This window comes from Vombatus ursinus, unplaced genomic scaffold, assembly GCF_900497805.2.
Source record: "Vombatus ursinus unplaced genomic scaffold, bare-nosed wombat genome assembly UNPS02014781.1, whole genome shotgun sequence".
In the NCBI taxonomy this organism is placed as follows: domain Eukaryota; kingdom Metazoa; phylum Chordata; class Mammalia; order Diprotodontia; family Vombatidae; genus Vombatus; species Vombatus ursinus.
Window position 1 is genome coordinate 14133288 of NW_020954559.1, and position 13299 is coordinate 14146586.

At 35.5% G+C, this 13299-nt stretch overlaps 1 protein-coding gene across 1 annotated transcript in view; it reads left to right on the forward strand.

Moving 5' to 3' along the window:
• LOC114046194 (cullin-4A) overlaps positions 1-13299 on the forward strand; it is a 65336-nt gene that overhangs the window by 723 nt on the left and 51314 nt on the right. The window contains exons 2-3 of the mRNA XM_027866439.1: positions 1453-1568; positions 13170-13273. Coding sequence (XP_027722240.1) covers positions 1453-1568; positions 13170-13273 — 220 coding nt within the window. The remainder of the gene's footprint in view (positions 1-1452; positions 1569-13169; positions 13274-13299) is intronic.

Sequence of the window (13299 nt, forward strand, 5' to 3'; positions counted from 1 at the left end):
CTCCCACTCCTGTGCGGCGGCCGAGAGATAATCCTCCTCTTCCTTTCTTATTGTCAGAAATAACCTCTGCTCCCGCCCCCTACGTCGCTGTCCTAGGGGTCTCGACTTACTCCTTCCACCTATCTTATGTTCATACTTAGAGAATAACAACCCAGAGAGGGGAGAGGTTAATAATGGGGTACTGTAAACGGACCTTTGGTATCCCACGCTTTGGTTTGTCATTGTGCATTAAATATCATTTTCCAATGTGTAGTAATAATATTCCTTGTATCCTTCAGTCGATTCTGTTGTCGAGAACATTCAGAAATGTCAGTAAATCTTCACAGGTGTTGACTGTGGGAGGGTTTAAGTCTCAACAGTGATTGTGATGGTGTACATTTATTTTCTAGTGTAGAGAGAAATACAAATTGTCATTTTAACCTCTTGATCTTAAAAGCTAGATGAATTAAATGAAACACCACTTAAAAGAGCAGACATCTTTAAGGTTCATAAGAATTCAAGTAGGGTCTTCAGGCTCTCTAAGCTTTTTTAGATCTCGGCAATAATACTCATCACTCCTTGAGAGACTATTTGACTTTTTTAAACTGGTTTGGCTAGTCTAAAAGCTTCTGTAATAAAATAAGTACTGTGGCAGTGTACTTTATTTGATAGTGTTTTTTATCAAATGCAGCTTAAGCAGTTTTCTCTCATTATTCTTGTAGAGTTGATAAGTGGGCCTAAACACCGTAGATTTTGATACATGTCTATAAAGGCCTGTTAATTATATAGGGCAAAGGTGTAGTGGATAGTTGACCTTGAAGTCAGTTCAAGTTCTGTGTCTGATACATACTAGCAATGTGACCATGGGCAAGTCATTCAACTTCTCAGTGCCCTAGAAACTCTTAAAAACTTTGAGAGTTGCACCTGGGAAGGAAATTAGCACATTAGGAGTTCCCTACCACAATGAAATTAACAAGCCCAGACCATTTCAACTCTCCCAAAAAAGTATCATCCAGTATTGTTAACAAGTACTGCAGCAGAAAAGTACTACTAGTTTTTGTGATGTTACTAGATATATAATGATTCATCTTTCTACCAGTTTATACAAACTAGCCATAGTGTTAGGGAATAAGCCTCTTTAATATGTAATACATACTAGTAATGGAGTCAAGATAATTTATTCATTCCTGAACACTTAAAATAAGTACTTAAATTTTAAATGGTCATTATTTGGAGCTCAGTATAGTTATATCTTTATTGAATAAGCTTTGTTAAATAAGGCAAACTATAAACTAGCATTTTGCTTGTACTTATCTTAACCCAAGAATTATGTTATTGCTAGATATATTTATAAAGTTGATTTCTATGTTAACCTAATATGCCTATTGTTTTGAATGCACAGTTTGGTAGGCTTTTTAAAATGATTGGCTATAAGCAAGCTGTTTTCTGTTTATTTTATATCTGGTTTTACAGACAGACCGAAGTTGCCAGATAATTACACTCAGGATACATGGCAGAAACTTCATGAAGCAGTTAGAGCCATACAAAGTAGCACCTCCATTAAATACAACCTTGAAGAACTCTACCAGGTAAGTGCTCAAATGTCAGTGGGGCAGAGTTTTGGTAGAATGTTGGTACTTGTTAAATTGAGAATATCAGATTTTCTTCTACTGGCAGAATGCTTAAGCTTGATCAGGAGAGTGTTCTATTTTTAATGCCAACTCTTGAAAGCTTCATTATTCTCATAGCTGAGTGAGTGAGCAAAACTCTTCAAATTCCCATTTTCCCTCCCAAAGTGTAACAATAAAAAGTAAATTTTATCATGACACAAAAAGATCTTATTCCTGTTTCAGAGATTTAATATAAATAAGCCCTTTTAGCAAACATAAGAGATTTTCCATTGCATTTGGTGCAAAAGTGGTAGGAGTCTCTTGTAGAAGTGTGAACATTGGCAGTGGATATTTTAATTTGGAGAAGAGATTATTCACTGTGCTATTTTAATTGTGAAAAACTCAAGAATTCATTGTCAACTGTCTTAAACAATTGGAAGAAAGGGGATTTTAAGGACACCTGTTTTACCTTTGCTGTGGTTTTTATTTTTCAAGCCTGTGATGCTCAGATCTAATGCAAAGCTCCCTTTTCTGCTTAGTATGACACCTAGTATGATCTTGCTGGTGATATGTCACAAATGGTATAGAACTCTTTTGGAACCTGCAGATTGCCTACATAGGAGTAAATTCTTTTTATAGTGCTGCATGATTGTGTTTTTATTTCACCTTTATTCAAGTATTAAAATCAAATACTTGAAAAAAAAAACTTTAGACATGCAACATTGTAAAAAAAAGAAAAAAAAGAAAAAAAAACCCCAACCCAATACAAGACATATGTGCAGATTGTCCTAGGTCAGTAGGGAAACTCTAACTTCCACCTAACTTTGGAAACAAAAATGAAGTCACCAACAAGTACCATTCAAGGAAGACTGAGGGCTGTATCAAAATATAGATCTTAACAATAACATCCTCCCAGAATAAATCATATCTGATAAGTAGGATGTCTCTTTTTACTAAGCATTCAACCTATAATTCTAAATTCTTTGAAGTAACTACCTTGGAACTATCCTATGAATATTCTACATCATTGCATGAATTTGGCATTGTGGTGTGGAGTAGCTCTAAACATTAAATTTCTTGAAACTCAACATTTCACGGAAGTCCAAGCAATAGGAGATGGAATTAGGACTAATAATATAAAGTACTACTCTTGCAGTCCCATAGATAAAAGGCCCTTAGTGGGCCTTCATGGGCAATAATTATAATTTTCACTTTGTCTTTGCATCTCCAGCACCTAGCAACATTCCTGACACATAGTATGTGTTTAATAAATGCTTATTAATTGATTGTAAGAAGTTACTCTTCATATTTCCAATGAATACTGATTCTGCAGACTCATTTGTTTAGAGAGAGCTGGGAATCTCTTTTGAGCATCTATGCACTCGGAGGAAATGCATGAGTGCATCTCTTGTAAGATTGTGGATTTAGTTATAATGCAATCCTTTAATATGGACTTTGAGGATTGTAAAATGTCAGGGCTTCTAGAGTATTAAATGAGTGCAGTGGGGTCTCAAGTTGGCACAAAGTATTTTTTTAACCCATGTTTTTCTGTCATTTAATAATCCTTACTAGTAAATTTAGATTGTAGGAATTATTTACACCACCTAAAATTTAGCTCAAGTTCTGTTGAAAATAAAATTATTTCAAATATACTTAAATATTTCAGGAATCCCTGATTTCACCTGTGGGTCCCGGTATCAGTCCAACACTAATTCAGTTCTCTTTAGTGTAGATAAGCTTCCAGAGTTGCTGTGGCCAAAAAAAACAAAAACAAAAAAACTTCATCCCTCAACTGTGTTTGATGATTAGTCTCTCCAAACATAACCAGACAGGCCCTCAGGTGACAAACTCCAAACCTTTTCATTTTGGTAGACAGTAGAGACTATATTCTTCTTGAATTATGAAAACCCAGGTTCGCCTGACCTACAATGACGCTTTGAGGTGAGACTTTACTGGAGGATTTTTTTAAGCACACAAAGATAAGATACAGTATTAATTGTATATCAAAGGTGTGTGGTACTCTCCACTAAGAGTAATTTTTTGCTTTGAAAACTCATTAACAAACAGCTTTTCAGCACTTGGTCAGCTTTTTGTCTTCATTACCTTCAACCAAGCTTTAAAGCTATACTATTTTTATTCCTATTTGTCAAGCTGCTTAATTTATGGTATAATTTCCCCCATCTGACAATTTCCAATATGATCTTTTCTTAGGTATTTGGAGGGTTTGGGGGAGAGCTCTAGCAAGTCACTGCTTTCCCTCCACCATCTTGGCTCCGCCCCCTCCCCCCCATCTTTTCAAAAGGGGACATTTTCTGACCAATCTTGTCATCTAGTTTGCATGATAGCTAAAATATATGTGATGTATATAACCAATATAATGAGGTTCATCATATTAAATATTTGAATGTACAGAAGGTCAAGTTATCCCCTGGGGAAAAGGGAAACTTGCCTGAAAACTCTGTGGGTCCTGTTTCTCAGGAATTCCCTCACTTAACATAAGTAGTTTGTAATTACATTTTCTCACTGTTTCACGTAAAATCATTCATACAACTTCTCATATCTATGGAAGCTCCTTTCAAGTTTAAATACTTATTTTTGCATATTGCCAGCATACCAATAAGAATACAATTGCTTTTAATTGAGATGTTTGATTGTTAATATTTAATGCCTAATTAAGATTGCCTAATCTCAAAATTGTTGACAAAGAAATATTGAATCTTGTTTCAAATATGTAGTAGCATCACTTGCCATAATTTGAAAGGTAGTGAGCTAGGATCTGATACTCATTTATCTAACACTGAAGAAGAATCCCAGATACTAAAAGTCCCCTTGAGTAAGTCTCCAGTGAGTTTTAGCCAGGTGTTCTGATTATTTTAAACAGAAGTTACAGTATTTTGATTCATAAAGGATATTTCCTAACAAGTCCATTTTCTTGACCTTAACATTAACTTATCAACAAAAATTGCATATGAAATAATTTTAAAGTGACTTGATCCTCTTAACTCCATTATGGTTCAGAATCAAAATTGATTCAGGTCTGAATTTTATTAAGGTGATTGGGTTCTGGGGTCACTGTTCCCATGAATTACAGATTATAGAGCTGTCAAGAACTTTTTAGTGAAGTCCTACATTAATTCTATGGATTATCAAGTGGTGAGGCTTATCTGATCTCTCTTCTTTCTCTGTAAAGATTAATAGTAATAGTAAGTTAACCATCATTTTATGTGTTGTTATTTGCTGTGCAATATCTGCACTGACCCAGTAGCATGCCCTGTGTTGGGATGGTGAGAAATTTATTCACATGCCTGTTATAAAGAAAGTTATGTCCATAACTTTATTTTTGTCCTCTTGAATAATATGGTGTTCACATCTATCACATAAATCACAGTGTCTTCTCTGTGAAGACTGGTAAAGCATTTTCAAAATCATTGGTCCAGTGGGGCAGCTAGGTGGCGCAGTGGATAGAGCACCAGCCCTGGAGTCAGGAGGACCTGAGTTCAAATGCGGCCTCAGATGAATAATACTTCCTAGCTGTATGACTGTGGGCAAGTCACTTAACCCCAATTGCCTCACTAAAAAAAAAAACAACAAAAAAACCAGAATCATTGATCCACAAAGGCACGCACGTAGGGGGGTGTGTGTGTGTGTGTGTGTGTGTGTGTGTGTGTGTGTGAGAAAGCAAAAGCGAGAGAGCAGGTCTTTTGTGTAGCAGCAGGGGCAATATTCCTTTCTGTTTTACTAAATCTTGTTGACAAAATTATTAGCTATATCTTGTGTTATTCATTAGCAGTGGCTGTTTAATACTGGTTTTTATTAAAGTATCACCAACCCAAGACAAAAACCAAGTCAGTTAAGATATTTAATTCAGTGTTTCAGAATAAAATTCAGTACTGAGACTGCACACTCTGTCATTCGTTTAAATAAGTGCATTGAGGGGATTTTCTGAATAGTATGTTGATTAAGATCAGTTTTCCCCAAGGAAGGAGGTTTGAAAGGCTCTCAAAAAAATTTTAGCGATGGTTTAAGGGAGACCTGACTATTTTCTTGGTGTTTCCAAAATTGAAACTGCTATTCTCTTATTTTCAGTCTTCCTAAGTTTCTTAAGCCTCTTGCTTAATTAAAGTGTTTATGGCCATCTGGAAAAAAGAATATTTCTAAATAATCAGTCCCCAGATCTAATGGGTTTTGCTTGTTTTTGTTTCATAAATGGGAACTTGAACAAAAGGTAATGAAAATTGGTTTACATAGTTAGAAACTTGCTTGTCTCCTCCGACGTTAAGATCTATTTTGGAGAAATCAATCTTAGACTACAAATTCAATTTTAGTAAGACCAGGACAAAAACTTCACCACATTTTAGAACAGGAAAAGCTAATAATAAAATAACTCATATTGATATATTGCTTTAAGCTTCCAGAGTACTTAACTCAAAACAACCCTGTGAGGTAGATAGTGGAAGTATTTTTATCCCTACTTTTCACATGAATAAATGGATGCTTTGAGAGAGTGAATCACTTGCCCTTGATTAGACAGTTAGTGCATGGGGCAGAATTTAAATCCAGCTCTTCTGACTTCCAAGCCCAACACTTGAGCCACTATGACAAGCTACCTCTAAGTTAAGCCTATGGAGTTAACTTTGGACTTTTATATTTTCATGCACAATAGAGATATATCTAAATACAATAAAAGTCTATGCTGATTTTCTTTTAACTGTTGGGGTTGTTGAACAAGATCATTAATGACTATTATGTGGTAATGACTATAAAGATGTGAGAAAAGGGAGAGTGAAGAGTTATGGATGATGTAGAACTGAAATTCAGGAGAGAGACAGGCTATTTTTTTTTTAAACTCTGGGCATTATTATACAGACCATAATTAAACCCATGTTAGAAGCTTATGAGGTCATTAAGAGAGTGTAGAAATGAAAGAATGTCTGGAACAGTGCCTTAGGATATACCCACTGTTAGGGTACATGATATGGGTAATGACCTGAGACTGAAGAGTGATTGGACAGGAGGTAGAAAAACTGGGAGAAAAATGGTGTCACATAGAGATGTCTTGAAAATCCAAGGTTGGAGAAAATGCTATCAGATTTGGCAGTAAAAGAGTTAACTATTTACTTGACTGACTTAATATTATCAGAAACTAAGTTGCAAAGGATTGAGAAGAGAGGAAGTGAAGGCAACAAATGTAGACAGTTGTGTTTTGTTTTAGGAATTTTGCTAGAAAAGAGGAGATGGTGGGATCTGGTGATGGATTTTAAGGATGGGGGAACTTGGGTACTCTGTAGATACAAAGATTTAAAAAATGAAATATTACCTTCAAGTTTATAATTTAACTATAATATAGCATATATTCATTCATTTAACGAATATTATGTGCCCACAATGTTCAAGGCATTGTGCTAAGTAATGGGGATCAAAAGACAAAACTGAAATGTTTCCAGCCCTCAGAATTCATAGTCTACTGTTCTGGGGATAATATGGCATGTGCCAATAAATATAAGATAAAGAATCAGGAAGTTAAAGGAAAGATCAGACAAAATGCTACTATGTTTAGAGAGAAAAGAAGATTGCCCTGGGGAATCATGGGTAATCTCTGTGGAATAAGTTGCTTCTGAGGTATAAGGAACATAAAAGGTGGCTATGACTATGTGCCTCCTCCAGCAGAACCCTTTAGTTTTCTCCATTCCAAATAATGATCAATAAATCTAACGAGAAACAATAGTAAGTGACTTTTTTCCACCCCAGAATTGTACAAGAGGTGTGCCAGAGGCCTGAGGGCAATAAGAAAGGCAGCCCCAAGCAGCAAAATCATTGGCAAAGCAGGGTAGCCTTCCAGCTCCACAAGGCTGTGTTCAATGGAAGCAAATGCTAAGAGCTCCCCAAGGAAGAACCAAGGGAGTCAGATACCCCAGGCCTTGTCCTGAGGTGGCAGAAAAGAGCCAGCTAGTGCTCTGAACCTCCAAGATCCAAGGGGCTATAACTCTCAGCAGGTGGAGCTCAGTACAGGAACCTAGGAGAAACAAGGTGACCACTTCACCCACAGGCATATCGGCATACAGGCTGGCCACAGTGCAAAACCACAATTCAGTAAGTAAAGGAAAAATGAATAGATCAAAGAAAACACCAACTAGTGTCAACAAATACTTTAAATATAAAGATTTCCAAAAAGAAAGAGTAGCTCTTAGTTATAAGCAAAGACCCTTCCCCCATGAAAAAAAGATGGACTTCCCACAAGTACTACATGAATTCCTGGGAGAAATGAAACAAGATAAAAAATGAAATAAAAGCTTTAGAAAACAACTGGAAGAATAAATAGAAGAGAATATGGTAAACCTTATCCAAGTAAAAGATTCCCTGAAACCTAAACTTAGACCAAAAAAATCAAGGACTCCATAAGACAGGAAGAAATATTAGAACAAAAACGAAAGAATGAAGAAAATAGAAGAAAATGTAAGATCTAATGTAAAAAAAAAACTGAAAAAAATAAAGGTCAGAGAGAGATGATTTAAGGATCACTTGGACTTCCTTAAAACCATGTTGTTTTTAAAACTTTCATATTTCAGTTGTCATAAAGCATTTATGTACTGTCAACTGTGTGCTAGGAGTTGTGCTAAGTGCTTTACACGTATTGTCTCATTTACTCCTCATAACCATACTATGGGAGGTAGTTGCTATTATTATCCTTACTTCACATATGAGGAAACTGAGGCAAACAGAGGCTAAGTATAACTCAAGTCTTCCTAACACCAGGCCTAGCACTTTATCCAGTGTGGCCCCCATTTCAAAAATCATAAAACTGCCTACCTCTATTACAACCAGAGGGCAAAGTAAAGATAAAAAGAAAAGCATACATTGATGACCTCATGAAAGAAACTCCAAAGGGAAAAAGTGCCAGGTGTGTCATAGCCAAAATCCAAAACTGCAACATAAATGAAAGCAGAAAAGAAAGAAAAAACATATTGAACCAGTTTTAAGTATACTCAAGCTTACTTAAGACCTAGTTATAAACAAGAGCAAATCTTGGAGCATGGTATTCGAAAAGGCAAAAGATAGGGGCTTACAACCAAGAATAACTTCCTCCTTCAAAATTGAGTATAATTCTAGAGAAGAAGTGGATTGGAGGCCTTTCAAGTATTTCTAATGAAGAGACCAGAGCCCATTAAGATCTTTGACATACAAACATGAAAGTCAAGAAAACATGGAATGGTAAATTTATTTAAGCAATTGGAAGAGACTATATGATGGTGTAGGGTTAACATTATACCAGAAGGGGAAAAAAAAACTCAAAACAAACTTTTGACTTCTAGACTAAAAAGATGAGTAGAGCCTCCTGCAGGAGGGCATGCTGATATCTTGTCATGTATGTGGGGATCTGAAGAACTTATTCTGCGGAAGAAAGAATGTGGTGATTTATTCACTGAAAACTTTTTCGAAGTAAGTTAGTATGAATTTTTAACGTGAAAAAGAAATTTCTAAGAACCTGAAGCTAAAATCGAAGAAGAGATATTTACAGGCTCTCTTTTAAAATGGTGAAAGTCTAATGTTTTGAAGATCAGATGAACAAAAGTAAAGGAGCATCCTAAAAATCGTTGTTCAAAGTGACCAAAAACTATAGAAATCAACAAGATATTTTCAGTGATATTCACAAAGCTTGTGAAGTTTTGGGCTATAATGTCATTCAAGATCCATTTCTTGGAATCAGATATGCACTTTAGAAAAAAATTTTTTCAATTATCAAGCATTTAACTTTTCTCCCTCTTATCTCTCCCCCCACAAAAAAAAAAAACCCTTGTAACAGATAAACATAGACAAGCAAAACAAGTTCTCCTCCTTGCCATGTCCAGAAATCTGTCTCATTCTACATGTTAGTCTCATTAACTCTTGGTCAGAAGATGGGTAGCATTCTTCAGCATAGGTCCTTTGGAATCATGGTTGATCATTGCATTGCGTTGGCATTGCAGAGTTCTTAAGTGTTTCTAAGTTGTTTTTACATGTTAATATAAATTATTCTGACTCTGCTTACTTCGTTCTGTATTAGTTCACGGAAGTTTTTCCAGGTTTCTCTGAAACTACTTCTTTATTTCTTTCAGCACAATAGTTTAGGCCAGGGTCATTACTGTCTGTTACATACAAACTCTGATTGGTGACAGATTCATTCCCATATTTTACCTCTTTGTGATCTTTTAATATTGACCCTGAGTATAAAAAGGTATTGGTCAATTTATAAGCGCTGTAGAAGCCAGGATAGGATCCTGTAAAGTTTACTTAGGACCATAGCTAGGAGTTCTCTGGGCATGTGATCTTTTTTTCTCCTTTTTGCCTTCCATCTTCACCATCAGAGGAAAGAGTACAACCTCTCTTTCCTGCAATCTGATCCTTTCTGCCCCACTGCCAGTCTGTTTTGTCTTTTGACCTGTCTAAACACCCCTAAATGGTACATAGATAATCTTCAGGTATCAATGGACCCTGATTTATGAATGCAATGTAGCTCTCTCCAACTATTTTTTTTTTCAAATGCCAAAATGTATCTTTAAATATTCTGCTTATTTGTAAGGATGAGAGGGTTATCTTTTGTCCAGTGACAAAATGTAGTCCAAAGAGATAATGCTGGTAAATAAGAGAATCCCTTTGAGATTAATTTGACAGGAGTAAAAGGGAAATAAGCATTCATGTTAGTCCTTGCAAAGCAAGAAAGCCAAGTTGTCATGAGCTAGGTCTAACAGTACTGATTAGGAAGAGTTGTATTAATGTAAGAAAAGCAGATAACTTTGATATTTTGATGGATCTGTGGTCTCTAATGGGGGCACTACCTCCCACAATGTTTAAACAATTCATGTCCTCTCATCCTGACTTACTCGTGTTGTTCTATAACTACTCCACAAGCAGTCCATCCAACATCCTGGTTAGAGCTCTTCCTCTGCTTCTCTTGATATTCTGTAATAAATGGAGCATTAGGTTGGCCATCAGTTCTCTCTTTCTACTTCTAACATCTTTTCTAGTGCTCTGTCTCTGATGCTATCCTTTACATTCTGCTTTTCCTTTGCTTAAACAACCCAGTCCCAATTTCTAAATTTGTCTAATACTTTTATTGGAATGAGTTGGTCCTTGTAGGTGTCTAGGAATAACTCATAAATACATTGCTTATCCAAGGAGTATATTCTGTTATCATATAGTTAACCATTTTTCCACATCATGAGGGAGATTTATTTCTAAACATTAGATTGGGAGCAAATCAATCCATATTTGAGAGCCTGTTATGTGCAAGGCACTATGCCAGATTCTGTGGGCTCATAAAGAAGGAGTTTAAAATATGTGCATGTGAAAAGATTACTAACAATTCATTAAGTGTGCTAAATGAGTGATACAAGAAATAGAATCGAAAACCATAATTGCCATTAAAATACATACTAAGTACTTGCATGAACACTCCAGAAATCACTTATCTCTCCCTGTTTCATGAGCCCCAAAAGGTATTTCCCAACTCTAATATTTTGACATTACAGATTGACGTGTTCCCCTCCCCCCACTCAAAGTCCTATTTAGCAAATATTTAATTAACAACTAAATTACACTGAATTTATTCTGTTTTGAGGTGAACAATTTGGGGACAACCTTTATGATAACGGGGGGAGGAATTGTAAATCTCTTGAAATTATAAAGATACAAGTATTACAACTCAAATGATGTGGAGTTTTTTCTCTTAAGATATATTCTTAGCTTCGGATCTACATTACTTCATATCAGTGCTTTTTGAAAAAGAAAATGCAAAGAGACCCTTGCCCCCTGCCTTCAACTGAGGTTTGTCTCAGTTTATGCCAGTAATGAATGCTCTGCTTGTATTTTGCAAGGGATGCATTATGTAGTATTTCTGTAGAGTTCATTAATGATCTATGGCAGGGGAAATTCTATAGCCTTTTTGTAAGGTTATTTTTGGTAGAAGAATTTACTGGAAGATTTTTGCTGACTGTATTTGATAAAAGAGCAGTATATATAATGTGTTAGAAAGAAAGAAGTATATACTTACAGAACTTGATAAGACTCTCTTAGATCAATACAAGATGATAACTAGAAGAATGTTGAGATTATAAAACTGAGTGTAAGTACTTTAGATGAATCCTTTATAATGAGTTTAAAACTGTGAACAACTCTAAAGATGAAATAGTCTAGTTCTATCATTTGACAGAGAGAAAAAGTGATGTATCTATATTTACATTTCCACATATCAGCATAGTCCCCATATTCAGCACTTTTAATAGTTGTATAATTTATTGGCCAGTCATTCCCCTATTTGGAGGCATTGTTGGGGAGGAGGAAGGAGTATACATGTACATACATAGATACTTATATTATGAATACTACTGCTGTGAACATCTCTATGCTTTGGGTCCCTGATCTCATGTTGTGGATGTTCCTTCAAGGGAAATCTTGCAATACAGAAGCATTTTTTCCCTAGGCAATACTTACCCAGGGCATTCTGTTGGTAACTAGTTCAGCAGTTTCTCTTCATGCAGAAAACTCAACAGAACATTTTATGATGGTAGAGATTGTGTTTAGGCTCTCAAATCTTTTATACAAATTTCTTTTTTGGTTATTTCCTTGGAGTATATTTAGATAGAGTCTTTATTTTTGTCAAAGGTCCACTTACCTGTTAACTCCAGTTTTCTATTTGTTAAATATTTGGTATTTCTTTTATATGGATTAAAATTAATAGATTACCAGTATCTATACTTCGTATGGAATTGATGCCATGTATTGATTATGATTCAATCGTAGTGCTTTTTCAGCTCATATTTTTTATTACTTTTTTTTGTATTTTATATATGTGTTTGTGTGTGTGGTTTTTGTTTTGTTTTGGTGAGGCGATTGGAGCTAAGTGACTTGTCCAAGGTCACACAGCTAGTGAGTATCATGTATTGGAGGCTGGATTTAATTCAGGTCCTCCTGACTCCAGGGCCAGTGCTCCATTCACTGCGCCACTTAGCTACCCCTACTTTTGTGTATCTTAAGAATAAAATTATTGATAATCACATTTAAGTAAAATTTACCCACCTGCCTGTATTTATTATACTAGCTCAGCTCCAAATCCCAACACAAAAAATGGATCCAGAGCCAGTTACATCCATGTCCAAAGATGTGCACAAAGCAAGAAAGGGAACCAAAATGATATTCTTGTTTTCCTCCTACCTTTGTCAGGAAATTTGAGTAGAGGGAAGGGAGTATATTTTGAGATATTTCAGGAGTAGTGCTAGCTATATCTGTCAGAAAAACCCATTGCTTTTCTGGTATGTAAGCACTTTAGGTATACAGTTGACTTCTTAATTGTGCAGCAAGTTATCTACATGCAGTTTCCTGTTAAGTGATTGCAAAATTAGTAACATTAAATAATATTTGCCATAAGTTAAAATGTAAGAAATAATGAATTTATGAGATATTTTATTCACTAAATACTTATTAACCATTTACTATGTGCAAGGGAAATACTTGAATACTGTCTCTTTTTTTCCATGCTAATGTAAATATAAATAACTGAAAATAGATATATTTTTCACTGTAAGCTGTTCATTCCTTTGCTTTCAGGCTGTTGAAAATCTCTGTTCTTACAAAGTGTCCCCAACACTCTACAAGCAACTTCGACAGGTTTGTGAAGATCATGTCAAAGCACAAATCCTTCAGTTCAGAGAATATCCTTTTTTTTTTTTTGCTTATG